Source organism: Athene noctua, chromosome 13 (assembly GCF_965140245.1).
Source record: "Athene noctua chromosome 13, bAthNoc1.hap1.1, whole genome shotgun sequence".
Lineage (NCBI taxonomy): Eukaryota > Metazoa > Chordata > Aves > Strigiformes > Strigidae > Athene > Athene noctua.
The window spans coordinates 22,088,880-22,114,420 of NC_134049.1; the positions used below are offsets into that span (position 1 = coordinate 22,088,880).

Here is a 25,541-nt window from a genome sequence, read left to right on the forward strand (position 1 = left end):
TGAGCAACAATATGACTGTCTAAAGCATGCCTTATTTAGCCTCTCCTGTAAGGATGACCTAGCCAGATAAATTTTAATAATGCTTCAGTGTAGAAGGTGTAAACTATTTTGGGCTTGATGTGCTGTGAATGTTGCTTTTTTTTTTTTTTCCTTAATCTATTTAAACATTAGTAGTAGTAAGTCAGATCACGCATGCGCCATTTTTTACTTCCTGTAGCTGTTAAAATTGGCAAAGCTCTAAAACGCACTGCTGCCATCTAGTGATACTTTTTGTAAAGTACAGCAAAACTTAAAAAATATATACAGTATATATTTATATTTGGGGGGAGGGGGAAAACCAAACTACAGTAATTGTGTTTCATTTTTAAGCTGCTGATATTCATTCCTTACTGTATGTCTGAAAGATGAGAGAATTATACTGTTCTGGTACTTAGAGAAGTAATATAAATTGAAATTATCTTAAGGGCTTAACCTATATAGAGAGACTTGGGTGTCCTATAATCAGACTTCAAAAGCTGGAACGCTTCGACGTGGTGGTGGAATGCAGTTGAAAACAAAAACAAAACTTCAGTTTATAAATATATATATATATGATTGCTTTTTAAGTGAATTTTTTTTTTTGTTAACTCATGTAAATTCTCAGATCCTTTTGCACTGATGTGTTCAACATATTCTTGTACATTCAATTCAGGCAAACTTTTATAATTTTCTTTTTTTTTGTTTTTGTTTAAATGATGAAATGTTACAGCATGGTGATATTCTATGCAACTAGTTATACTCTTTAGTTTGACACTGTAATTTCTCATGATTTAAAGATTGTAGAAATAGACCTAACAGGGTTCTCATGATGTGCGTAACTGTAGATGCATGAACTCGTGTTCTGTGTATTTGTTGAAGTGCAATGATGTATAAAAAGTGGATTCACCTGTTTTTAAAAATAAAACACTGACAAAAAAACCGTGTGAGACTTTCTCAAGTATTTAATCACACGTAAGTTTGTGTATCCCAAGTGCTGGGTATCCTGGAGTGTGTATTCCAGTGGCAGTAAGCTGGTATTTCTCAACCTTCTGTGATTTTTTTCAATTCCTTCTCCACATCTTCCACAAAAGCTGGGAAGTTCTGATCCATGAGACATAAGCGAATGAAGGGCCCCAGCTCCTGTGCACGCCACACTGCATGCCGATACACAAGGGGGAGCTCAGACTTCTTTTTCAGCACAGACTGTGAAAGTTAAATACAAAGGTGTTGCACTGATCTTGGCACCGTTACATGGTTTTTGTAACAATGCAGCTACGTCAAACTTTTCCTTCAGCATTTAATAAAGATGCACCTGCCTTGTTAATAATGCTGTTTGAATACTTTCACTTGGGTATGATTTCTATATGTAACTTTTTCTCTGATACCTGGCTCGGATTTCAGTATAGCTTTTATGCAACTTTGAATTCCTTCGCAATTATTTGTCAGAAATGCCGATTGCCTGGGTAACATCCATTTTGTGTAAGAGAAGAAGATCCTGTATGAAGCATATGGTTATGCTTACACATTTCAAGTGGCAGTACAAGTACACAGTTTTAAGCTCTTCATTTTGCAAGAGGGCTTCTAGCAGTAAATTACAGGGCTTTTTAAGCGTGAAAACATCCTTTTCAGGCCCGTTTAACCCCAGTGTTTTCCCTTGGTGGTGGTGTGCACTGCATGCATCATGTTGCTTTTCAGTGTAAAACTGGTGGTGGCAAAAAAGGACCCTGTGGAGGCTGAGGAAGCCCCGACCACTGCCACCCAGCATCCCCAGGTGCTGCTGGCTCATCCCCTGGGCACACTGGAGGAACATGCCCGTAGGTTATTAGGCACCTCCTGAGCACTCTATGCTGTTGTTCCTATGACAACGAGCTGAAGGAGCTCGACAAAAAACTTCATGGCGGCAGCTGCCAGTGGTCCTGCTGTATGTGAGCCACCCTGACGATACAGTGACTTCACAGTTCTGAGGCCCTACTGCAGCCAGGCCCTTGTAAACGGCGTTATACCAACATTGTTCCATTGTTCAGGCTGCGACTGTTCTATAAACCCCACCACCCACTCGGCCTTTAAACTTCTTTACCTGTCTGTGCTGAAGTCATTAAACCTACAGCATCAGTTACAGATGCTTTTTAGGTACTTTGCATGAGAGAGCAGAAGCAGAGAAAATCACTGAAGTTACTTTCATGGTGAGGTAAGTATGATGTGCAGAGGCGGTGAATGGTTTTGTTCCGGGGGGGAAATGCTGAATGCTACCTAGTCTGTATCTGCCTTTATAAAACTCCAAATGTTTGGCCTTTTTTTTTTTTTTTTTAAGTGCTGATAGGAGCAGCACAGGCTAAACCAAGCCTCTCCATCTGGGAAAGGCAGAATTGCTGTTCCCTTCAGTCAGGCCCCAGCTTCTGCTGCTCAAACCCAAAATGGTGTAAGCCAGCTGGCAGATGGGCCAGGCGCGCCGACAGCTGGAGCGTAGCTGTGTCTGACTTGTGGGAAGGAAAACAACCACCTTAATATTTTTGATAATCTTATTGTTGGTTCACATTGCACTATTGCTCTTTTCCTGGTGGAGAAAAATATCTTTAAAGATTGTTGAGTGTCTTTTTTAAAAAAAAAATCTGCAAGAGAATACTTAAAACCAATGCTTCCTGAAGTGGTGGAAATGGAGAAATTTAACTCCAGAGTCTTCTAGAGCGCTAGCTCGAAAGTTGAAGCAGGGAAAAGAAGTTCAGCTCTGAGCAAACTTTGTAGGGCAACCCGGTGGGCCAGGGCCTAGGAGATCCCAGCTCGGAGCACAGTTGTGTTAAGCTGAGTAAGAAGTAAAAGGGCAAGTAAAAGAGGATGTAGGAAACTACTGTATCAAGGAGTTTTCTTTCTGCTGGGGAACTGTAGTAATTCAAGCAAGAGATGGATAAATGTGTACAGCAAACATAGGCCTCGCTGGCAGAAAGCTTTGTTTGAAGCAGGTATTGTGCTTCCTCCTTACACAGGGACCACAGAACGGCAGTTTTTAGAAGTTGTTTATAATGTGGGTAGTAATTTACATTTGCTAGTGTTACCTCTTAAAGCAGAGATTGGTCATGAAAAATACAGTTGCTAAAGGCAAAGTGTGCTGTTTGATCGCTCTTGCTTGTTGATGCACTCCTGCTGCATTGTACAAGGACGGTAACAAAACTGTTGTGAATCAAATAGCAGGGCATGTAATACAGCTCTTGCCACCCAAGGAGGGTAGGGGGAGCTCTGCTTTCTGAAAATAGAGGTGTTTAAAAAAGGCTTTTTTGGGTTTAAGAGATGACAGATTTGTAATAGGCAGCATAGGAATTGTCCCTTAAACCACTGATGTGAATAAACGTTGACTTGATGATCCTGTGAATACGGAAAAAGGGTAAAACAGACCCATAGAAGCAACAGCACAGAAAGAGAAGTTGGGAGGAGTTTTATCCTCAGTCATCTCATCCTGTACTGCCCCAGATTCACAGTAAACAAGCAACAGTTAACTTCCAGGGATTTTTAAAGATGGCTTTCCCCTGGGCTGCACAGTGAAGCTGCCAGTTGGACTGGGGGATCTTTTGCAGTGGGTCAAGGATGGTTGGTATTTTCAGACTTGAGCTATGACTCTGCTTTCTGCAGAGCTAGAAGAGCACAAAACCATTTATTTGGATGTGACCTCAGGGTATTTGTTTGCTCTCAGTATGTGGTTTGTTTTTATGCAGATGGGGTAATTACACTGAAATACCTGGTTTTGCAGCTTATTTCCTAGCTGCAGATCATTACACAAGATCCTGTGTTTTTGCTGGTATAGATGACAGCATCCTGATGTTCAGTGAAGACATTTACCAGATGTTTACAGAATAGGAGATAGCTTGTTCTCTCTCCATGCCCAGGAGATTCAGTTACAGGATCTAAATATTAGATTTTAAAAATTTATTTATTTTTACCTGTGCTAGCTGTGTTACAGATCGTCTATCTCCAAGGCTTGTACAGGAATCTGGTAGAGGCTCATCTGGCTAGAAAATACCAAATGCAAATAAGGGCTTATTACCAAGCAGAGTGTGGGTATGTGCAAGAAGGGAAGTCGTTCCATTTTTAGAGATAACGGGAAGAGAATGTGCTTAGCTACCTTATGCAGTAAAAAGGCATCTTTTTATGGAACCTGAATGCACATCTGCTCAAATCTTTAAAAATGAAAGATGTGAAATAATGGGCCTATAGTTAAACTGTCACATCTAAACTAAGGTAACTTTTAAACTACTTACTGGAAATAACTTTAAAAAATGCTGTGTATGAATGCTCACCAGGAGCATGCTTTTTGCCTTCCCGTGGGTCACATCACTGTAAATCTTTTCCATCTTTTCTTTAGACAATCTGGTCTAAGTTGTCAATTCTATTTTCTGAGTGAAGCTTTCAGTCTAACTTCTGGAGCAAGAGCATTATTAATACCAACAGTATGAACTGTTGGTGTTCAGTAGTATTCTGTCCTGAAATACTTTCTTTACCCTAAAGTTGCTTTAACTTACCGGGAACTAAACAAAGCCCAAAGTATAGGTAATCTGCTTAGAGAACAAACAGCAACTCTTGAATCAGCTCTTGAAGGTCTCCCATATGCTGCCTTGGAAATGGTATAAGTCAAATCAGCAATATATTTTTTTCCCCCGCACTTTCACTACCAAATATGATTTCATTGTCCAGCGGAGTAGGACCTTCCTAGATTATGCCATGAAAATGATACAGCTGAAAGCTTTGACATTCCTTTTTCAGGGCTCAGTCTTGGTCTTGATACTTTTATCACATACCCAGAGGCTTCCTGGCTATGTTAGCTGCAGGGATGTTTTTTAGAGCTGGTAAATGCAATCCTCTGGATACTCAAGAGAGCATATATTTAAGGATTAGTCACCCCCAGCAACATTAGCTACCATTGCCTTTTCCATTTACCTTCAGCCGTTGTCTTGGAGGAGGTAAACATTCTGTTCCTACCCTGAAATCACTTTTAAATGTGTCAGGTTATCACAAATTGATACAACTGCATATCTACAGTTATTAACACTGCAAAACAGGAGTGAGTAAACACAAAAAGGAGAACAGTTACTTAAATGGCTCTGATCATTTTTCTTGCCCTGTATAATTTTTCTGAAAGTCTGCCAGGTGGTTCCCAGTAGTCTTAGCTGAAATCCACACTAATGAAACTGTAGATGTGTTTTTGGCAACTATTCAGCTCTCATCTGCTCCCTATTCTTGTTTATTAACCCCTCAGCAAAAAACATTCAAGCCTTCCACCAAACCGTGCCACCATCTGATTGGGAATGGGTCAATGATACTTGGTGGCAGCATTTGCTGCCATTTCTTCTCATGGTTGATCACTATCTGTGTTTGCCTGAGCCCTTCATTTCCAGGCTCCCTAGCTAAGGAAAAGTTGAAACCCTGGAATAAAGCTTTTTTCTCCCCTATAAATCTCATTCCATATGCTTGCTAATACTCTTCCTATGATCACATGCAATGTGTATATTAATTTTGATTATTAGTGATGTCTTGGAGGCCAAAATGAAGGCATCTGCTTGCTCTGAGGCATGTTACATTAAGCGTGAGGAGCTAGAACCACTTTTTTGAGATACGCTAAGAAAAGGGGAAGGTGATAGCCAGGTTCAGCAGCTGACTTCCTGAATAACTCTAGCCTTGTTCACTAGCCAGGTTTCCCTGCATGTAAACTGAATTTTGGGTTTCCCAAATTGTATTTCCTGTAGATGATCTCATAGTTGCAAAAAACTTTCTTCAGAAGTAAAATTCGTCAATTTACAGATCTAACATTAGTAGTTCGTTATTATTCTGTTTTTCAGTCTGTATGTTCTTGCTTACTTACCATATATAGTACTGATGTATTTTGTTCAGTGTCCTTCCCTTCGTTGTCACCACTAGGCAGCTGACTGAGACTGTGATAGAGATTCTGGCTTTGTTCATCAGTTACTTGAACCGGTACGTACTCTGCAAGTTTCTGAACGCAATTGCAGCAGTGTTCCAGCATCTGTTCTTTTGACTCTCCACCAAACTGAACACGAAACATGCGGCATTCATTCTGCTCAAAAACCAAAGAGAAATTAAATTAACTGTGAATCCCCTCAAACTATTTTGATTTAATTAAATTCCTACTTGTTAAAGTTAGGAAGAAGGTGATAAATTTTTGGATCACTGCACCAACTTAAAGACAAAGAAGCAACTTTTCCCTGCTGTATCTTTATTTTGCCCAGCAGCTAAAGCAGATGACTATGAATCCCAGTTCAAAAATCAGTTAAAAAACCCAAAGAGAAAATGGTGAGTGAGTAGAGCCACTTGTGAACTAAATGTCTAGCCAAGTGAATAAACCTCACCAGGATGACAGTTTTTAGACAGAGAGCAGGGAAATTAAGTTCTTGTTGTTGCTGCAAGTAGTATCCCATATATACCAACTCTGAACAGTTATTTGTGACAAAAAAAAATGATACTAAAGTAAGCAGAAGTTAACTTTGGAATCTAACCTAAAAGTTCCGGGAACTGTATGTTCCATTTAAGATTTATGTTGCTGTCTGCATCAAACTCAGCCTTCCCTACCTACCTGGTCTGCCTGCGTGTAGCTACGCATACAAATTCAGTTTGGCACCCCAACTGGGAATGCTGCTGTTCCTTGAATAGAAGCTCACACAGTCAATCAGGAGCGCAAGAAACTTGAATGCATTACTTTAAATAGTGAAATACTAAACATAAAAAAAACCTGGATAGCTCTGACATCCCAGTATAGGTTGTCAGGCTGTACCATAATATTTTAAGTACATGAGGTCCAGCAAGCTGCACTGAAAAGGGAGGACTGAAGAGTCCGTCGTGCATGATAAGCTTGTCCCAAGCACACTGAACTGATGAAAGGCAGATACATACTGAATGCTTTTGTTTAGGGAGTGAATTAATGGGACTGTTTGATCTTGAAATTCCAAATTTAAACCACAGTTAAAGTACTAGAAAATAAGTAAGTTTTCTTTGGATTGACCTAGCTTATTTGAGTCTTCATCCTTCTGAGATTCCAATGTCAAACCCATTTTTTAAATGACTAGACACACAGCTAGACTGCTGATCACAGGAATACAAGGACATCTTTCACTTTAAAGATTTTTGTCTCCAAGATGAGCCAGCTTTTCACGACAGCCTGCATGTTTACATGCACGTTATTTTAAGATGCTTGTATTGCGTAAAATGATTTTTAAGGCACCATAAGCATAAAAGCTTGTCTCAGTACCTTTTAAGGGGAAAAATGTCTAATAATTCAAACTGTAGCACTCATTTTACCAGTGCCCAGTTATATTTCTTCTAATTAACTAAAATGTCAACTGAACTGGGTCAGCTTCACATAACTGAGAACTGACTTGTGGGTATGCCAGACAGGTGAATTCTCATTAAAATGACAGAAAGGTAACTTGCATCTTCATTTGAATTCCTTCTGCAGACTTTCAAAGAACACTTGTTTTAGTTACCCTTACAATTCCTACATCCTTTTTCAGTCTGAGGTATTTGTGTCAGCCTCTGTTTTTTCACAAGAAATGTTAAATACTTAAGATTGCAGTTTGTTTTCCTTTTGTAAAGAGAGCGAGCACTCAAATTCAGCTAAGATGATGTAAAGTTTTAGCATATATGGAGTACTGGACAGTGACACCTGAGCCGTGCAAGAGCTGAAGTATTGAAAAACCTTGAGGTCACTTGGGTCATCAAATTTGCACCGCTTCCCATGCTGGGCCACAGGGGTGAGCTCAATGAAAACAGTATGAAGGGAAAGGAAGAATGTTAAGAATGTTAAGAACATTTGTTTTGCTACTGTTTACAGATTGTTTAATATAAAAATTTTTATCCATAGAGGCACATCAAAGACTAATGGGAGAGAAGCAATTGCTAGAGATGGAGCTGTCTAAAGGGCAGTCACAGCCATGCAGCTGTTTCTTTCAGCTCAGTGTAAGGCACCAGCATGCACCTGACAGGTACGGCTTCAGAATCACAGACTCCTGTGCTTCATGGAGTAGAATTTCCACTAGTACAGCTGAGTTTCAATAGTGATCCGTGACAGGCATCTTCTCTACGTGCCTTGTTCCTTTAAGTATGTTAAAACTAATCTTCTCAAAATACAATTTAGAAACTCATTGTGCTAGCTAAGAGTCCACAGTGCCCTATTAAAGTCATATATCATAAGAAATCGGTAAGTTTCACTATAAATGCAATATTGATGATTTCTTACAAAAAACAAGGAATACGAGATAAATCAGAAATGATACTGTAGTATTTAGTTGCCCATGCTCCTTAGTTGCCCTGGACAGTCAGATACATAGGACCTGGCTTTTGAAAACCTAGTTTGCCTTTCCTCAGGTTAAATGGTTTCTGCTTGACTCTTTCCTTACTTCGGTGTAGCAGGGTTGAGACGTAACCCCTTACACAGTATGGCTGGCTTCCTGAATTTTTAAAAATATTTTTGAAGATCAGCGCAGAAGCCATATACACTGATAACATTTAAGAAATCAATTCAGCTACAATTTAGGACATAAAGTAGAGAAACTCTATGATAGGACCACTGCAGTACCACTAAATCCAGCTAAGTTGTGTGAATTCATGGTAAATAAACATTTAGATGCACCAAATTCATTTAAGACTATGCTAATACTCCTCCTTTTCTGAACTGTCCCCTAGAGCTTTGTTCCAGCCTTACAGTGACTGTGATGATTTTCTGTTTCTTGTGAGATGCAGCAGAATCCCTCAACTCTGGGCTGGGGAACTGGTTCTATTAATAAATGCAAAGGAAACTGATGATCATCTGATTCATCAGAACTAATTACTGCAACAGTTCGATAGTTGTCTTCAGTGATAACATTTTATAAGAATCTGACAAAAACAGAGAGCGAAGGTGCTTTGGTTTCAGGCAAGCATCACCCATGAATTTAAAACAGTTTAAGATACTTATTTATGCAGTTCCTAGTGCCACCATTAGACTAGGCTTATTCTGAAACAAGATGAGTGCTTATGTTTAGACAATGTTTATTATGCCTCACATCTGCATTTATCTTGCAATTAACAAGGCATTCTCCCCTCTGCAAACTATACTGTTTATAACATCCTGTAATGAAATATTTATGTCTTTCATAAAGTAAACCAGATAAAAGATCGAAATACAACTAAATAGGAATTTTTACAGTTTTCAGCTATTCTGGATATTGCTATTATCTGCAGTTACAATAACCCAGTCTGTACCAGAGTTCCTGTCAGGGCAGAATGCCAGAACATTTCAGAATACTTGAGATATTTTTATGTCTTAATAGTTCTGTGAACAGGGCAAAGAGTTAAAACTGATCTCTAGCAGCTACTGAACAAGGGGCCCATCATCTTTTTCCAGAATTCCCGTTTCTAACAGAAATTACTTCTCTTGTCAAGTAGAGATAGTTAAAGTAGAGGCAGCTGTTTCTGCTGAAATAAACAAAGCCTAGAAACTATCAGGGGAGAAGGGAGAGCTATGCTCATTTTGAAACAGGCTCTGTTTCTGAAAAACTTGGTGAGTGGTCAGTGTAAATCAATCAGAAACTTCTCAGAGTTCATCTAAGAACCAAGAAAACTGAGATTTATAAAGAAGCTGGTAACAAGCAAGTGCCATTTAATTATTTAAAGACTAATCAACCATTTCTCATGAGATCTGAGGGCAAGACCAGAACTCTAGGTCCCTTTCATTGCCTTGAACCCCAAATGCCTGGATCACCAGCCTGCCACTACTGTGCCAGGTGTCAGGGGCCACAAAATGACTAAGTAATTGTTTCTTTAGATATTTTGTTTGCCGAAGTGAAGCATGACTCATAGGTAGCATGCTTCTGTACATCTAAGAGAATCACTTCATCTTTTTAACTGTTAGCCATGGCTGATAGGTTCCAAAATAAATACCAGGCTAGCTGTTTTAGTAGCTAACTCTCAGAAAGCAGTCTAAAATACCTATTTGCAGTTACAAAAGACACTAAGATGATTCAATCCATTCTTGTTTAATATCTAAGAGTAAAAAAAATAATTTATATAGATAGTTTACAGTATCTCAGAACTTCTGGTTTAATTTTTCCAGTATTAATAAATTTAATACAGAACTGTGTTAGATATCAGAAATATTAAAAGCAGTTCACCTTTGACTGTGCACGAAGCAGTAGGCAGTCTGCTCTTCTTACTATCTTTAGCCACTTGTGGGAATCAATTAATGAAAAGCCCTCCTGAAATAAAGCAGAACACAAGCTACTTGCACAACAAACATGCAACACTCAGAAGTACACACTTACATGATGTAATTTAATCCCAAATGAAGATTACGCATCTGCAACTTCTGCATCTGTCAAACAATTGCCAATATGTAATTTTTACAACACTAGGATTTAAACCTGAATCTGTAGCTCCAGTAGCAACACTGTGTTAAGGTACATTCTAATTTCTATATATATTTTACATTTATATTTGTGCAGATTATTAAAGTCTCAATGAAACGCATAAAAAACAGCAGCAGAGAGCTTTAAATTCTTCCGCATTCCATGAAGTTGCCCGAGAGGGCAGCAGAGGGCAGGCAAACCTGAAGAATGGGAGAACAGTTGTTTTATCTAAGGCCCAGAGAGGTATTTTTCTCCAGATGGAATTCGGGTAAACAAGAAGCAGCTTTGATAACTTGATAAAGATGTTTTTATAAACCAGTTGCATCACCTGTCAGTTTCTTCAAACAAGATGGACTGCTCAGCATTCTGTAAAAATACCCCAGGAAGCTGAATACATCACATAAAAATTGCAAGGCAGTGGATTGTGTTTACCAAGGTACTTCCCACAGACTGCCACATAGTCATTAGTTAGCAAAATCTCGGGGAGGGAGGGAACCAAAGAAATTTAAGGGCAGGGAGGAGATTACCTATCGGTTCTATCTGAACTCGTAATGCCTTCAATGACCATGGGTTTTCGCATAGGCTGCTTTTCATAGGTGTCCTAAGAGTCAAGAACCAAAATCATGTCCATCCTGGACCACCAGCAGAGTGTTTTTGCAAGTTACTCTCCATCTTATGTAGGTCCAGGCTGGAAACCATCTGCCATTCTATTTTGGTACAAGAAGTCAGCCCGCTAAGACACCGCTCTTTTACTCTGCTGGCACTGGCTTTATAGCCTCATGGAGCAATTCCATGTAGATTTTTAACTGCACTTTTATAAGAGGAATGTCTAGAAAGCATTGAAGAGCTGAACCAAAGGCAAACTGGATCACAGACACAGACGCAGAGCTGATTGTACACCTGCTCTGATAACTCCGGAATGGTAAAACAGCATGAAAGTATAATTCCCAGAAGATCTGAAGTCAGAGGGAGAAAAGAATTTCCCTCTGCACTGTAAAACCAGGTGCTGACAGCAGGTAAGACAGGCCTGTCACTTGCAGCATGTCTGTTTGCACTGAGGACATTCAAGATGCCAAGGAGGACTTGCTAAGGTGTGAAAGGCCTCAAGGTCAAAAGAATAGGAAGACCTCACTTTGTGACTGATGGGAAGCACCAAACTAGCCTCTGCTCTCACAGAAATCAGTAAAGAAATCTGGATCCTAAGTGGGACGAACTGTAAATGAAAGACCTTGCAAGAGAAAAGTGCTTCTTATTTGGTATATTGGTGTGTTTTATATATATATAAATATATAAAAACCCATATATATATGTCCAGCTATACTTCATGGTGCAATTAGGCTGCTGAAGCAGTGCAGGAGGCTGTGTCCAGCATGCTGAGGGCACTCTCCCTCCACACACAGACAAACCCCTCTCTGATATCAAATAGGAGGAGTCTCTGAAGAAGGTCAGTCTGTCACATAATCGGAATTTATGCTTTACACAGTAAAGGAAGTAAATGCTCTCACTCCTCTGTACCCCTGACATTTTAGCACCCCTGCCTTTGGGGTGTGCAGTTTCAGCCACTTTCACCCAAAAAGTCTGGTATACAGTTGTTAAAGTTGGGGCAGGGCAGGGGTGAGAAGATACTTAACAGAATGCCAGAGGAATGAGATGGGATTAGTAGGCTAAGAAAGAGTGCAGCACTGGTAGAACACTTCTAGAATAATCAGTAGCACTTACATGTCATATTTTCAATTGCATTGTAGAATATATTACATTGTAGAATGTATTACTTTGAAATTTGGCTAAGGACATTAATGGCTGTGCAGTTTGGCCCCGAAACATTGTTTGATGCTGAAAATGTAAAAGCATCAGCAAGTTGTGCTAGCAGTTGTGCACAGCAGAAAGTTACGTCAAAAGTCAAGAATTTCAGTCATGCCAACAGGATGGAAATAGCAGCATCTGCAAGAGCCAAAATCCAGCATTAATTGTGCATCTGCATTGCAAAGAGGTCTTAGTACATGGCTGTACAAAATACAAAAATGCAGATTTGTTTTGTGTACATGAGCAGTACTTTAGAGGAGACATGGAGTGACATCCACCTACAATGCTTATCAGCTTGTGCACTGCTCGTGCAGCCATAGTTGCCAGAAGGGATCTACTAAGGAAGCAAGCAAGGAAAACAGAGTTGAAGTCAGAGGAGTAAGGTACAGCTGACAGTGCACTCAAGGAGGGAAACAACTGGTTGCAGAAAATGTATGTAGTGCAGGAGAGTTTGAATGGGCAGGGGATAGGCTCTCAAGTTGGAACAGAGAAAGATGGGATATGTAGAACTGAAATATAAAGCAGAAAAAAAATATTTTAAATGATCTGAAAGCAAACGTTCTCACTGTTTGGAATGCAACAGACCAAGTGCATTTACATTTATCTTTGTGAAATAAACACAAACTAACCTAAGGTGAATTTCATCTCAGCACAAGGACTTCTTTCTCTCTTTAATGCAGTAAATATCAAACCTCTTTTAACTTACTTAGCTTGAGGGGTATGTCCATACCTTCTCAAAACACACAGGCCAGTTCAAAACTGCTCACTCTGGATAAGCAGGCATGCCGAGTTCCGGGCAACCAGCCAGCCCAGGAGATGATTTTGTGTTGGAGTGTGACAGCTGCTCATGCTTACACACTTAGTGCTTCCTGCCATAGGGAATTTCTCCACTGCCACTTGGTCTTCCTCTGATTCCACTACCAAGCCCAAAAATGTTAGTGAAGCAATTCTAATATCGCATTCTTTCACTAGGCCGCTTTAACTTGTTGCCACTTGTGCTTACTCTGTTTATTTCAAATAGTTACTGGTTTTGATACACACCAACTGTTTCTATGTTCCCGTATTAAGTCTATTTTTACAGTGTTTTTCCTTTCACTGTAAGATGAAGGTTGAACAATGTTGTCTCTTTAAAATAATAACTGTTTTCAAATAAATCATAAAAGGCAGCCAATGTTTAACTTTTCTACCAACTATTTTGACATTCCCCAGGTTGTCATCCTTTTATATATTCTGTTTCTGAGGTAAAGCAAGCTGGAGAAAAACAGCATTTGGAATTTTTATTTATGTACTCCTAATTATTCAACTCCATCCCCAAAATTTGCTTAACTGAAATTTAATTTACTTCAAGTTTAATTAACCGAAGAACAAAGCAGAAGGCATTTCCTTTCCTCTGGCACATTCGATTGATTGTATATTGCCAAGCAGAAATGAGTAACTAAGAATAGCTAAAGCAAACAGCAAAACTCAGGGCAGTACTTGAGCAATACAACAGACCTGATCTGGCACAAGCAAGCTACCTGAAAAAGGAGAGGGAATGGTTTAGACAAACTCAGGTCTGCAGAACTACTCAGACTGAACTCCATCAGTAAATTGTTTATATCAGTAATTGTCATTACAGTCAGGATCCTCTAGATTTTCCTCAGTCCTAAGCAGTAAATAAACCTGATTTTGCACCATGTTGAGGGCTATTCTGTTCCTCGTGGCTTTTCCATGTTACCTCAATCAGCATAGACTGTATTTGAGACTGCCTGAATAAGACAAAATAAGATTATTAACAGTGACAGGCCACAACAGTAAGAATCCTCTCTTTTGTCAACAATGAAATAGTTACGAATTTGCATATGAAGTTAGGTCAATGAATTCAGAGCAACAGGAAGACCACAATAAATCCGTCCCTTGTTTCATCACTTAAAGTCAAGAGGATCTCTGCCAACACCCAGGAGCCTGGTGTGGGGTGGATCCTGGAAACTGCATGGCAATATATTTGAGATTATAGTCCATTTGTGTCTTCTGAGAGCTAATGAATTGACTCTAAACCTGCTCTGGACATATGCACCGATAAAGAAAAAAGTAGTACTCCCTCCAGACTGCTGCTGCCACCACGCTGACAGAAATACAGAGAACAAAGCAGCTGTGGTCACTGTTCCCCTTGAGCAGGCAACATCCCTACCTGCTTTACATTCGGAGTTGGTCATTGCTGAGCAGTACTGGGCACGAGCAAAGACATATGACAGTATAAGATTAATCAGGAATATAGAAAAAAAAGGCAACCTAGAACTGGTTAGGAACATAAGACCTCAAATGTTTACAATTTGAAGAGATAAATGACAGCGCTTTTCTAAGTTTGATCATTAATGTTCAGTCATGCATATACTCCTCCTGTTGTTCTCCAGGATCATACTTTTAAGAACACTGTATTAAAGGAAAACAGTTTCATGCATCTCTGACAAAAATCTGAGTCACTCAGAGAGAGGACCCTGAGCAGAATTAAGCTGAAGCAGAAAACAAAGAAAGACATTTCCCAAACATTTTGGAAGCAGGCAAGATGTGACCACACCTTACATGAGGCAGAGAAGCCAACAATGGTCTAGCCTTACAGCCATCTAGCTGGTCATTAATTGGAAAATACTTTTGTTCTGATTTCACATTTCAGCATTCAAAAAGCTGCTGGATAATAAGGCCTGTGAGCTATGTTGGAATGTACTGCATTTAAAAAAAAATAATTATTAATATTTTTATTACTGCATCATCTCGAAACCCTGTGGTGCTAAGCAACATAGGAACACAGGAACAGATTATCCATTTTATGTGAGATTGCAAGGTGTTTAGGCAACCCTATCTTAACTAAAACTTAATATATATTTAAGAAATGTTATTTGTGTAACAGTTCAGCTATGCTGGCTTGCATCAATTAGTTTGGATTCACTCATTCATGAGACATACGTTTTCAAATGAAACTTAACTGTGTAAACAATATCTTAGGAATAAAACTTTGTTTTTTCCACAAACATTATATACTCTGCCCTTAAATTACAACCAATATTAAAAAAGACAAACAAAAACCCAGAATGCCACACACAAAGCCACACATTCTCCAGCTTTGGCTGCTTCTTACAATAGGGTCATGAAATGCAAATAAAAAAGTTTGTTCACAGTTCAGAATGAACATACGTGTTGTATAACATAGTGGATTAAGGAGTCAGCTGGGTGTCCCACAGACTGGGAATGTGCATTTGTAAGAAATGATGAGTTCAGCATGAGATCAAATGAATTTTATGGTATTAATGAATATCCCAGTGCACAGATGCCAGAGTGGTCCTGTCTGGTAACTGAAGCAAGATGGCAGAAGCGAGAAGCTAAATGCCTCGGACAACACTGCCTGCCTGCACTAGTCTGATTCAGGCTGGGCAGCACCATGGCACACAATTCCCCAGAAAACAGAGCAGTCTTCTACTTGCAACAGCCACGCTCAGTTTCCAGGGAGGCACGTATGACAGTTCCTAAATGCATTCATTTCCCAAGGTAAGTACCAAGATACAATTGGGAAGCAAAACTAGCACAGCATGCTGCACGGTGCCTTTGCAGGGCGAAAGAAGAGATTTGGGGAAAGCACTTTTCTGGGGAAGGGTAAAATGCTCTGCTGCTCTGAGCACCCCACCTGCAAGCTCATGCAACACTGCACAAAACCCACAGGGATGGCTTAAATAACCTGCCGTTTTCCCCAGATGGAGAGAGGCACTGCCCAGTTACTGTGTTGTCCCATCCAGAACTCCACACCATGGTTCTACTCACCATGCTGAGGATATAAGTGACAGTGAGAAATCTTTTCAGAAAGAATATTCACTGTCTAGGTTTAAAGTGTAATTTGTAAAGTTAGAAATACCAACATTTTTGACCTCTAATATTCCAGGTACTATTATTATTTAACAATTATACTGATTAACACCTTGCTTATTCTCAGAAATTACTAATTTGGCAACAAAGGAACGGTAGTATTATTTCTAGCTATCTACACAGTGTGGTAAATACATCTGGTAAAAGTTGGCAACAGAATAGAAATATCATAGTTGAGAACACTGTTATTAAGCATTATCTGAAAAAGCTTGTAAATTATGTTCAAGGATTATACTGAGCACTAAAGTAGAGGCAAACTGTGATGTTTTCAGAAAACAAGTAAAACTGAAAACATGTTGTTCACAAGTGTTTGCTTGAAACCTGACATAGAGATTATAAATCAAATGCTTGCATTTATCTGAAAAATACTGATTTTTAACTCATTGCCTTCCCAAAAAAGAATGTGAGTTGCCATTTTACACTTTTAAAATTAGAAAACTGCTTATTAAAAAAATTGAAAATTCTTCCTTTAATTAATGACTGTAGAATAAAAATGTACTTCCAGCTTCAAGTTAGAAGTTGTGAAATTAAACTTTGAACATAATTCCAATCAAATCTTCATTATTACCTTATACCACACCCCAAAGTATAAATTTTCCTTACTTGAATCTTTTTCCAAGATCTAAATAAGGCCAAATACATTAGGTTTTAGTCCTGCAGCATGAGTGGTCTTGAAAACTGTATCAAGAGTAGGAGTGTCAACATGACCAAGAAAAATATCCCCAAACATGACAACTTGTACAGGAAGCAGAAAGTTGTCCCTGCAAAAATTTCCAAGCTATATGTCAGTATCCAGATGAGTCCTGTGTAGCATCATTGGGAAGACAGAAGCACAGCAGAAGCCATGCACTTCACAGGCTGTATGCAACTTAGACTTCAGTGTAAGCATTAGCTGTCTCAAAGAGATCTGCAGAATATAGAATAGAGAGTGGAAAGAGGTGAAAGGCCAAAAGCAACCCAACCAACCAAGGCTGACAGACAGCAAGCTAACTGGAATAAGGAATAAGCAGATGTTAAGCTCTACATTATATTTTTGCATGCTTTTTTTTTTTTTTTTTAAATCCCCAATCTCTTGGAAGCCGGGTCTTAAATGTTGCTGTTAAGCTTGTTTGATTGTGGAAAATAACACACTGGGGCTGAACTCATTTAACAGAGTGCTCTGTCTCTACAGAGTCAGGAAAGCTAAATGAAGTAGCAAATACAGGACACACGCAGCCACCCTTGAGACAGCCATGCCCAGGGGACTCAGCTACCGGTATCTTTTGCCAAAGTGCAGAGTCTTAGGTGCAGGAACATGTGCTGCCAGGTGTCAAATTTCTAGAAAGAGTTCCCCCAGATGGGTACAAACTACAGCTCCTTGAAGGAGTGAATAGCAAAGATAAGCCTCTAACTCAGGACAAACCTTGACATTTCATAGTGAGAACCTGACTTCATTTTTTCCTATACTACACTTTAAGAGCAGTGACACTAAACCAGTGACCTGGATGCTCTGGCTAAAACTCTCCAGGGCATCCCATTAAGTCATGTTAAGCAATTTTTAATTCATGATACAAAATATATACTTCCCTAAATCAATACCATATGTTAAACTCTATCTTTAGGGTAAATACATTCATTAATAGGTATCACTACTCTTTAAAAACTATTCTAATAGTTGGGTTTAGAAAAATTGGGGCAAGAGAAAAGTAAAGATCAGAACCCCTTAAAACGCTTTACTGCTGCCAATACTCAACACATAATCCTTACACAACAGGAATGTATCATATCAAACATGAATGGGGAAGCTAATGCAGAAAGATACTCAGCTTGTCCAAAACAATCATGTCAACAGCACATGTTCAAATCAACTAAAATAGAAATTTTGGAACTACAATTGTGGCACTGAAAAAGTCATTCTATTCTTTCAAATAGCAATCAGAGGACTTTTATTAAAAAAACAACCTTCCTCTAGCTTTGCAATGTACTACCACTAAGCAGCATTAGCAACCTGCTCACTTCCCTAGGTTTCTGTCAGATGCCCTCATTTATTGCACAGGGACCTTCATCTACCAAAGGCACTGTTGTAAATATCATCTCAAAAACTTGGTGCCTAAGTTTCAGGCACTGTAAAAAGAGCATCAAGAACATTGGAACGTCTCTGAATGCTTGCCTAATTAATGAGGTCAGGATCTGCTGTATCCTAAGCGCTGCTCACTTAGAAGTCATGAGGGGACCAGGAGGGCACTAAGGACATTTACGCTTTAAAAGATCAGGTCACAAATCAATTACTCTGGATTAATTTTATCCTATTAAATAAGTCCTCTTCACAATTTCAATGTTTAATTTGTAGGATATTAAGAATTCTAGCACTGGAATTAATTGCATCGCACAAAACACCAAAATATAATTTTCATGATGTGTTAATTCAAAGGAGGGAAAGGAAATAAGAGTTGTGGTAAACAGAACATGATGTATCCTGAGAGTATGACCAGAAATTGACAGAGATGCTGTTGAGATATTTCTGTTAAAATTCCATTATCTACAGAACGCAAGAATGAGATTCTTCTGCCATAAAATATACAGTCTGTTAGGCAACACTGCAGCAAAAACAGGTCCTAAAAATATATTATGTAATTTATTTCCAAATGAAGAATTTTATTTAAAAGAAATCAAATCAAAACACCCTTTGATTTGCATTACACATCAGGGATTTTTATGTTCCACTCTCTGAAGTTCCATTTACCCTCCTCTTCATTCCGTTTGGCTGATTACTGGAAGTAGATTGTATTTTTAAAGAAAAGTAGTTAAGATAGTTTCAAATGTGTGCCTGGAAGTGTCACTAAAGAATGTTTAAAATTATCTTGAATGCATACCCATTCCCCAAAAGTTTACTGATAGAATCACTGAACATGTCCACAATTATTTGTTACAGTAGCATGGAAGTACTTTAATGACCAGTTCTGGAGCATCCTCAGATACCATAATCAATTGTTTCAAACTTACGGCACCTCACCACATAGTAGTGTGCCCAGCACAAGGTATTTACTAACCTGCCTGGTTTAGAAATCCTGAGGCTTAGTGTGTACATTGTAGCGTTCTTTTCGGAAAAAAAATAGTATTTCAGCTTCCATCAGTGAAAAGACTGCTAGAAGGGTATTCATTAAATATTCTACTATTTTATTGCTCATGAAAATAACTCTGTAGTCTTCTGCTAAAAAAAATAATTTTTCGTTTTGCATTAAGAAAAGTTTTTAGGATATGTGAATATTTTATTGCTATTTTATAAATGCTGTTCTTAGAAATGGATAATAGAAGAGCCATAGTCTCACTTGGTTCTAGATACGACCATTCCTTAAGGAAAAGAAAAGCTTTCTTAACACTCCTGCTTTAAGAAAATAAAAAGGACTAAGAGAATACAAAAATAAATCCATTATATAGAAAATATTTTGATATCAAGTCAGGAACACTTGAACATTCTTCCTAGAATGCATCATGTAAATCCAACCATCAATGAAATAAAGATTTCCATTTCTACACACCTTCCACCTTAGTTTTGTGCAAATGGAGTTGTAGGGAATGTTGTACGTAGGTGAAAGGTAGACACCAAAGAAGAGGATTCGCTAAGTAAATAACTCACACAAACATGATCTTCACACTATAAATTTTCATACTGGCAGGAGAATACATTACAGAAAATAGTTTATGTATTTTAGTATTTCATAAATCATTACTTGACATGAGAAAAGTTTGATGAAAGAATCACTAGCAACAGAATAAAATGTGCCTTCATCCAAAAAAGGTTTTTTTGTAGGACCTGTGCTCACTAAAAGAGCCAACATTGGGAGCTATCACTAGCACACTGGCCAGCCGAGATTAGTTTAGCAGAAAACTATGAAGCTGATCAGCACTGAGTTCATGCAAGCATTAGTTCAGTTAACATCACTGTAAGAATGAACAAAGGAAAGTTCTATGTGAAATACAAAACAGCCAAAGTCTGGAAGTTCACACTTTTCAGTATGTGACTTTGATTTTTTGCTGGACTTTTAAAATCATCCGCCCACAGTATTATCAGCATAATGCAGAGCTTGCTGGCAGCTGAAAAGGTTCATTTTGGCTATTGTAAAATGTACACACCACTGAAGAACAGATGCACTCTGACTTTTATCTTCCTGAAGAAAATAGAAGATACAAACCAAGATAGTTTGCATCTATTAATGCACTGATTTTACTACATTCCTTGCCAATTTAAAACCAAAAGAGATAAGAATATATCATACTACAGTACTACTCACTCTAAAAGCATCCAACTAGTAAGTTTTCTTTGTTACAGATATTGGTTGAAAACTTCCCTTTTTTTAAAACTTACTTAGGATGGTTCACTTTAAAAGTCTTGGGGTGTGACAGGGGTTCCTGCTCTACTATTACTGCTGCACTAAAAAAAAAAGTTAGGAACATTTACTACTGAATGAATTCTTGAATTTAATTAGTAGTTCAGTTCATTCTTGGGTTACTGTGAAGAGGGGGAAAAAAATCCCTTTATTATTAATCCATGGAAATTTTACAGAAATACAATAGTTATTCAAGTTGAGAAGGAAATCGTGTCCCTGTGACAGATTTGAGACTCACTTTTGATGTACTAGAGGCTCCTGGTTTTGAGGGAACTGCATAAAAATTATTGTAGCTTTGTACCTTGTTCCTATGCAGAGGTACAAGGTACAAAGCTACAATAATTGTTACCCAGTTCCCTCAAAACCAGGAGCCTCTAGTACATCAAAAGGTCTGAAGAGTGGGGATTAGAAGACAGATCAAAAGACTAGACATCAACAACTTAAAGGATGCAGTCACTACATAGCAAGAAACAGTTCTGTAAGTACATCAGAGGGAATTTCAATGCAAGCGAGTAAGGCAGCACCTACGTGTTGGAGAACACCTTGGCAATAAAAAGGAAATATCCAGTAGCTGAGGCCAGCAAGTAGAAATGAGTGTATACAGTAAAATCACGAGGTGAATCATTCCAACAGTTGCAGCATTCTATCAAACTTGATATATTCCCTCTGGAGCAGAAACTTGTGCATTATCCTCTGTGACAAAATGTCCATTATAATGGACCCCCAGTGAGAGGATTTGTTCTGTGACAGATTCAAAAGAACTATATGTACTTAGTCGTGCAAAGCCTGTTTAAATATTGTGACAGGTTTCTGACATCTCCAGAGAGCTGGAGACTAGAGGGAGATAGAACCAGTGAGATGAACCATTTCTGCAGTCTGATTATTCCTACAGCAATAACATAGACTGCACAGGATTGCAACTTTTTTATTCTTTGGCATCTCAGCAAAGAGCCTGCAAAATTTCACCAGTGGCCTGTGCAGTTCTGGGTAGCTTTGAGTCTACAGCCTTGTAAGCTGTTATCAGATACTGGCCAAGAGCATCACTGCCTGTGCTGTCTCCAGCACAGTCCCTGTGCATCACCCTTCTGTTTGATGATAGTGGCTGTTTTACCAAAGAAATCCCACAGACTGTTCTTCAACAACTGAAAAGATACCTGTAGATTAGGACTGTCCCAGGAAAAAGGATTTTATCATGGCATATCAGTCTTACATAGCATTGGGAAAGGGATGCATTTCTGGGAGAGCAGGTGCCTCAGGAACAAGTCTAAGCAGTAAAACTAAGCCAGATGTGCTGGACCATCCCTTGTAAAGAGGAAACCTGACAGAGTTCTGAAGATGCCCACCCAGGTTCACAACTAGCTGATTGGGTATTTGCTAGGTTTTGAGCAAGCCAAAACTAGTGTGGCCAGCAGGGACAGGGAAGGGATCTTACCCCTGTGCTCAGCACTGGTGAGGCCGCCCCTCGCTGAGGGGGTTCAGTTTTGGGCTCCTCACCCCAAAAAGGCCATTGAATGACTCGAGTGTGTCCAGAGAAGGGCAACGGAGCTGGGGCAGGGTCTGGAGCACAGGTCTGCTGGGGAGCGGCTGGGGGAACTGGGGGGGTTCAGTCTGGAGAAGAGGAGGCTGAGGGGAGACCTCCTGGCCCTCTGCAACTCCCTGCCAGGAGCGGGCAGAGAGGGGGGATGAGTCTCTGGAGCCAAGGCCCCAGCGCCAGGCCCCGAGGGAATGGCCTCAAGCTGCCCAGGGCAGGGTCAGGCTGGCTCTGAGGAAGGATTTCTGTGCAGAAGGGGCTGTTGGGCGTTGGAATGGGCTGCCCAGGGCAGGGGGGGAGTCCCCATCCCTGGGGGGGTTGAAGAGTCGGGCTGACCCAGCGCTGAGGGATCTGGTGGAGTTGGGAACGGTCAGGGGAAGGGTCATGGTTGGACTGGAGGAGCTGCAAGGGCTTTTCCAACCCTGATGATTCTGTGATTCTGTTAAGTCAAGAACACTTAAAAGCTGGGAGGACTGCAACTGCTCCAATCTCTGAGAAACATAAACAGGCATAGGACATATTGTAGCACTGTATTTCACACTAGTTTAGTCCTGCATGCACAGAACACACCTGCAGCATGATCCCAATTACATGTATTTGAAGAGGGCACTCAAAGGAACTGGCAGTCAGGTTTTAAAATGCATGACATCAGTTTTGTATAACTTTTCTGTAACACTTAAAATGTTGTTAGTGTTGGCCTTACGGTTGGTATAGAAGCATTGCCAAAATAAATGTTTTTTAAAAAATCCCAAACAACTTTTCTTCTTTTAAAATCTCAGTATTTCAGTCATGTTTACCAAGCATGTCTGTTCCACCTCTATTCTGCACTATTCTTAGGCTGTGATCATTACCGCAGTATTTTAGTGTCTCTTAGAAGCTGAAACAGACCTGATAAATCTCAGAAATTCCTCATCTGGCATTTCAAGCAAGACAGCTGCCTGAAAGCTTCGCTAGCCACTAAACCCAAGAGCTGCAAGCAAGTGCTTTTCTCAGCCAAGTCTTTATAAAGCTCTTCTTATACTTCCTGCACTCATCCCTTACGACAGCACACTTTTATCTGCCCATTGTTACTTGCCAGATGCTGTCTTTGCCAGACACAGTCCTTGAAGAGCTACAGCTTTTGTCTGTGCCTTTTTTGCTGTTTAGTTAGTTATTAAAACTTACTTTCAGCTGTGAAATAACACGGTTATTTAAAGGACATTCTACCAAGTAATATAAGTCTACTAAACAGTTGCAGTCACCTCATCAGGATACTGAAAACAGGACCAGCCTCAGGAGAGGTGCATTCTGCACTGATTCATTCTGAGCAGAATTTGGTAAGAGATGGCAGCAAGTCTCATTTCAGTTGCATTTCTTTTAACTATCTTGACTTTCAGCTACTTCATTCCTTTTTGTTATTCAACACAACTGCTACAATACTCTCCATGATCTGTTTTTACCTTGTCCAAGAACATTCAACTTGTACTCACTAAATATGTGAGCCAAATGCCATGTCTTGTATGAGGGGTATCCAGACCGACAGCTGACAGCTCTCTGTTAGCTCATTCATTATCTATTCAATATTCTTAACACACTCAGAGAGCAAAAACTATTCAAAATATCCTTGGTTCTCCCCTTATACTTAGAAGACATTTCTGTGAGTTTAAAGACCTTTTAAGAGGGACAGTAAAAAGTAGTTTATAAGCTTATACATATTAAAAGCTACAGCATACTCTTACATATTCTGCATCTAAAAAAAAAAAAAAGTCTGTTTTCTTATTACTGCAGCATCTTCCAGTGGTTTGTAATAGCTTTCTAATATATTTATCAGCCATTTCCTAGTTGTTATCATCACTGAGTATCGGTGATATGCACTGAACAGACTTGAGACTACTTTCCAGCACAGGCCTTCTGTCAGGAATATCAAACCAACTCCTTCTAGATGGAGTGTTGCTTTTAACTTCTCTGGTGTCATTGTTAGTAGCTGCTTAGTACGGGCTACAGGAAAATCATCTGACACAACTCTGAAGTTGTTAATTTCTCTCCATGAATGTAAATTGTACGTTACATCATATTGCCCAATGTAGAAAAAACCATACCCTTTGATAAGCCAAATTATTAAAACCAAATACTAAGAGGTCATTGGCAAGAAGCTAGATGGATCATATAGGAAAATACAATTATATTTTAACTATTTAACAGTATACTTTCTGTTTTCTTAGGCAGAAGAATTGTGAAAAAATCCCACATATCCTTCAACATCAGCAGACTTAGTATTACATCTAGATTTTTAGAACCACAGAAATAACACTCTTCCTCAGTATGGAATAATGCATTTATTATTATTCTGATAAATGTAAGAGAGAAAGGAGCACATGAGAATTACCATGAGCAAAATATAATTAGCAGGTTCCTTTCAGTGGGAAAGAACTTTAAACTGAAAAGGGCTATGAAGTTAATACTGATGCTAATATGAAAGGAGAAATGTTGTTTATATATGAGAAACTTACCAGTACTGTTCGCCCTTGGGAAATAAAGAAATGGCCAGATACAACAACGGTAAGGGTAAGATGGCCTGAGTCTTCATTTGATTCAAAAACCTTCAAAAAGATACACAAAAGAAAAATCTAGCCCTGTAAGTGCAGAATCCACATTTTTCCATTTCTAGTGCAAAATAAAAGGTTTCAAAGGTCACTGCTAATAGTCAGGTCTATAATTTGCCTCTCAGGAATGCAACTTGCTCTCCACTCCCAGAGACAGGAGGCACATTTAAAATTTTTTTGCTAATTATAACTCCATATACAGATTTAACTACTTTCAACAACCATCTAGACTATTTCAACTTGATCTATAGCTTTTAATACCACAGGTCACCGCTGAAGGAAGGAATTAAAAAAAATGGGCCACTACTTATCATATCATTGATGTGTTTACATTAATAATTCATGAAGAAAAGTCTCTCCCGATTCCTGCATTAGCTCTGGACTTGCAAAAAATATACCTGCAAAGGCCTCACTTATTACTGCTTGCTACACAGCGGGCTCCTAGACCCCACTGGAGGCAGTTACAGCCAAACAAGCAGCCAGGGCCCCCACGCCGCCCATCACCTTCCACGAGGAGGTGTTGTGTCCTTCTTCGTCACCCTCCGTCGGGGGGAGGAAGCGGCCGTAGCGCTTCAAAGGCCACGTTGTGGCGCTGCTGAGGAGGGAGGTGTCGCCGGCGCCGCCCGGCGCAGAGGCGTGCCTCGGCTGGGAGCTGCGACGCCCGGCAGCCGCCGCCATGCCTGCGCTGGGGGCGCTGCGGCGCGGAGCGGAGACTACAGCACCGCGCCGGCGGCGGGCAAACCGCAGCCGAGCGGGAAGCGGGAACCAATCGGAGGGAAGAGAGGGCGCGTGGCGGGAACTGCTCACCAATCAGCGGGCGGCAGAGAAACGAGAGCCAATGAGGTAGCGCGCTCGGGCGCTCGGTGTCCCCCTCGAGGCTCTGGGTGTACCGGTATGGCGGGACCGCCCGGCCACTTGAGGGGGAGAGAAGCGCCGACCCCGGGGCACGCGTGGCCGCCATTTTGTG

General features: G+C 39.8%; 2 protein-coding genes across 2 annotated transcripts in view; one reads left to right on the forward strand and one right to left on the reverse strand.

Moving 5' to 3' along the window:
* Positions 1 to 954, forward strand: part of NPTN (neuroplastin) — a 58,374-nt gene extending 57,420 nt beyond the window's left edge. Inside the window, exon 9 of the mRNA XM_074916690.1 lies at positions 1 to 954. The gene's annotated coding sequence lies outside the window, so the exon portion shown is untranslated.
* Positions 107 to 25,252, reverse strand: REC114 (REC114 meiotic recombination protein). The gene is made up of 6 exons (XM_074916691.1): positions 25,079 to 25,252; positions 24,482 to 24,571; positions 10,164 to 10,247; positions 5,876 to 6,076; positions 3,948 to 4,016; positions 107 to 1,221 (listed from the first exon to the last, which is right to left on the reverse strand). Exons 1-6 carry the CDS (start codon positions 25,250 to 25,252, stop codon positions 1,060 to 1,062), a joined length of 780 nt encoding a protein of 259 aa, XP_074772792.1. The 3' UTR covers positions 107 to 1,059.
* Between the last annotated feature and the right edge of the window lie 289 nt (positions 25,253 to 25,541).

Excerpts from the sequence above, each read along its gene's own strand:
- REC114 (XM_074916691.1), bottom strand. The coding sequence starts at position 25,252 with ATGGCGGCGGCTGCCGGGCGTCGCAGCTCCCAGCCGAGGCACGCCTCT. Across the intron at positions 24,572-25,078 it reads ACAACACCTCCTCGTGGAAG|GTTTTTGAATCAAATGAAGA; the intron begins GTGATGGGCGGC and ends ATCTTTTTGAAG. Across the intron at positions 1,222-3,947 it reads CTGTAACACAGCTAGCACAG|TCTGTGCTGAAAAAGAAGTC; the intron begins GTAAAAATAAAT and ends TAACTTTCACAG.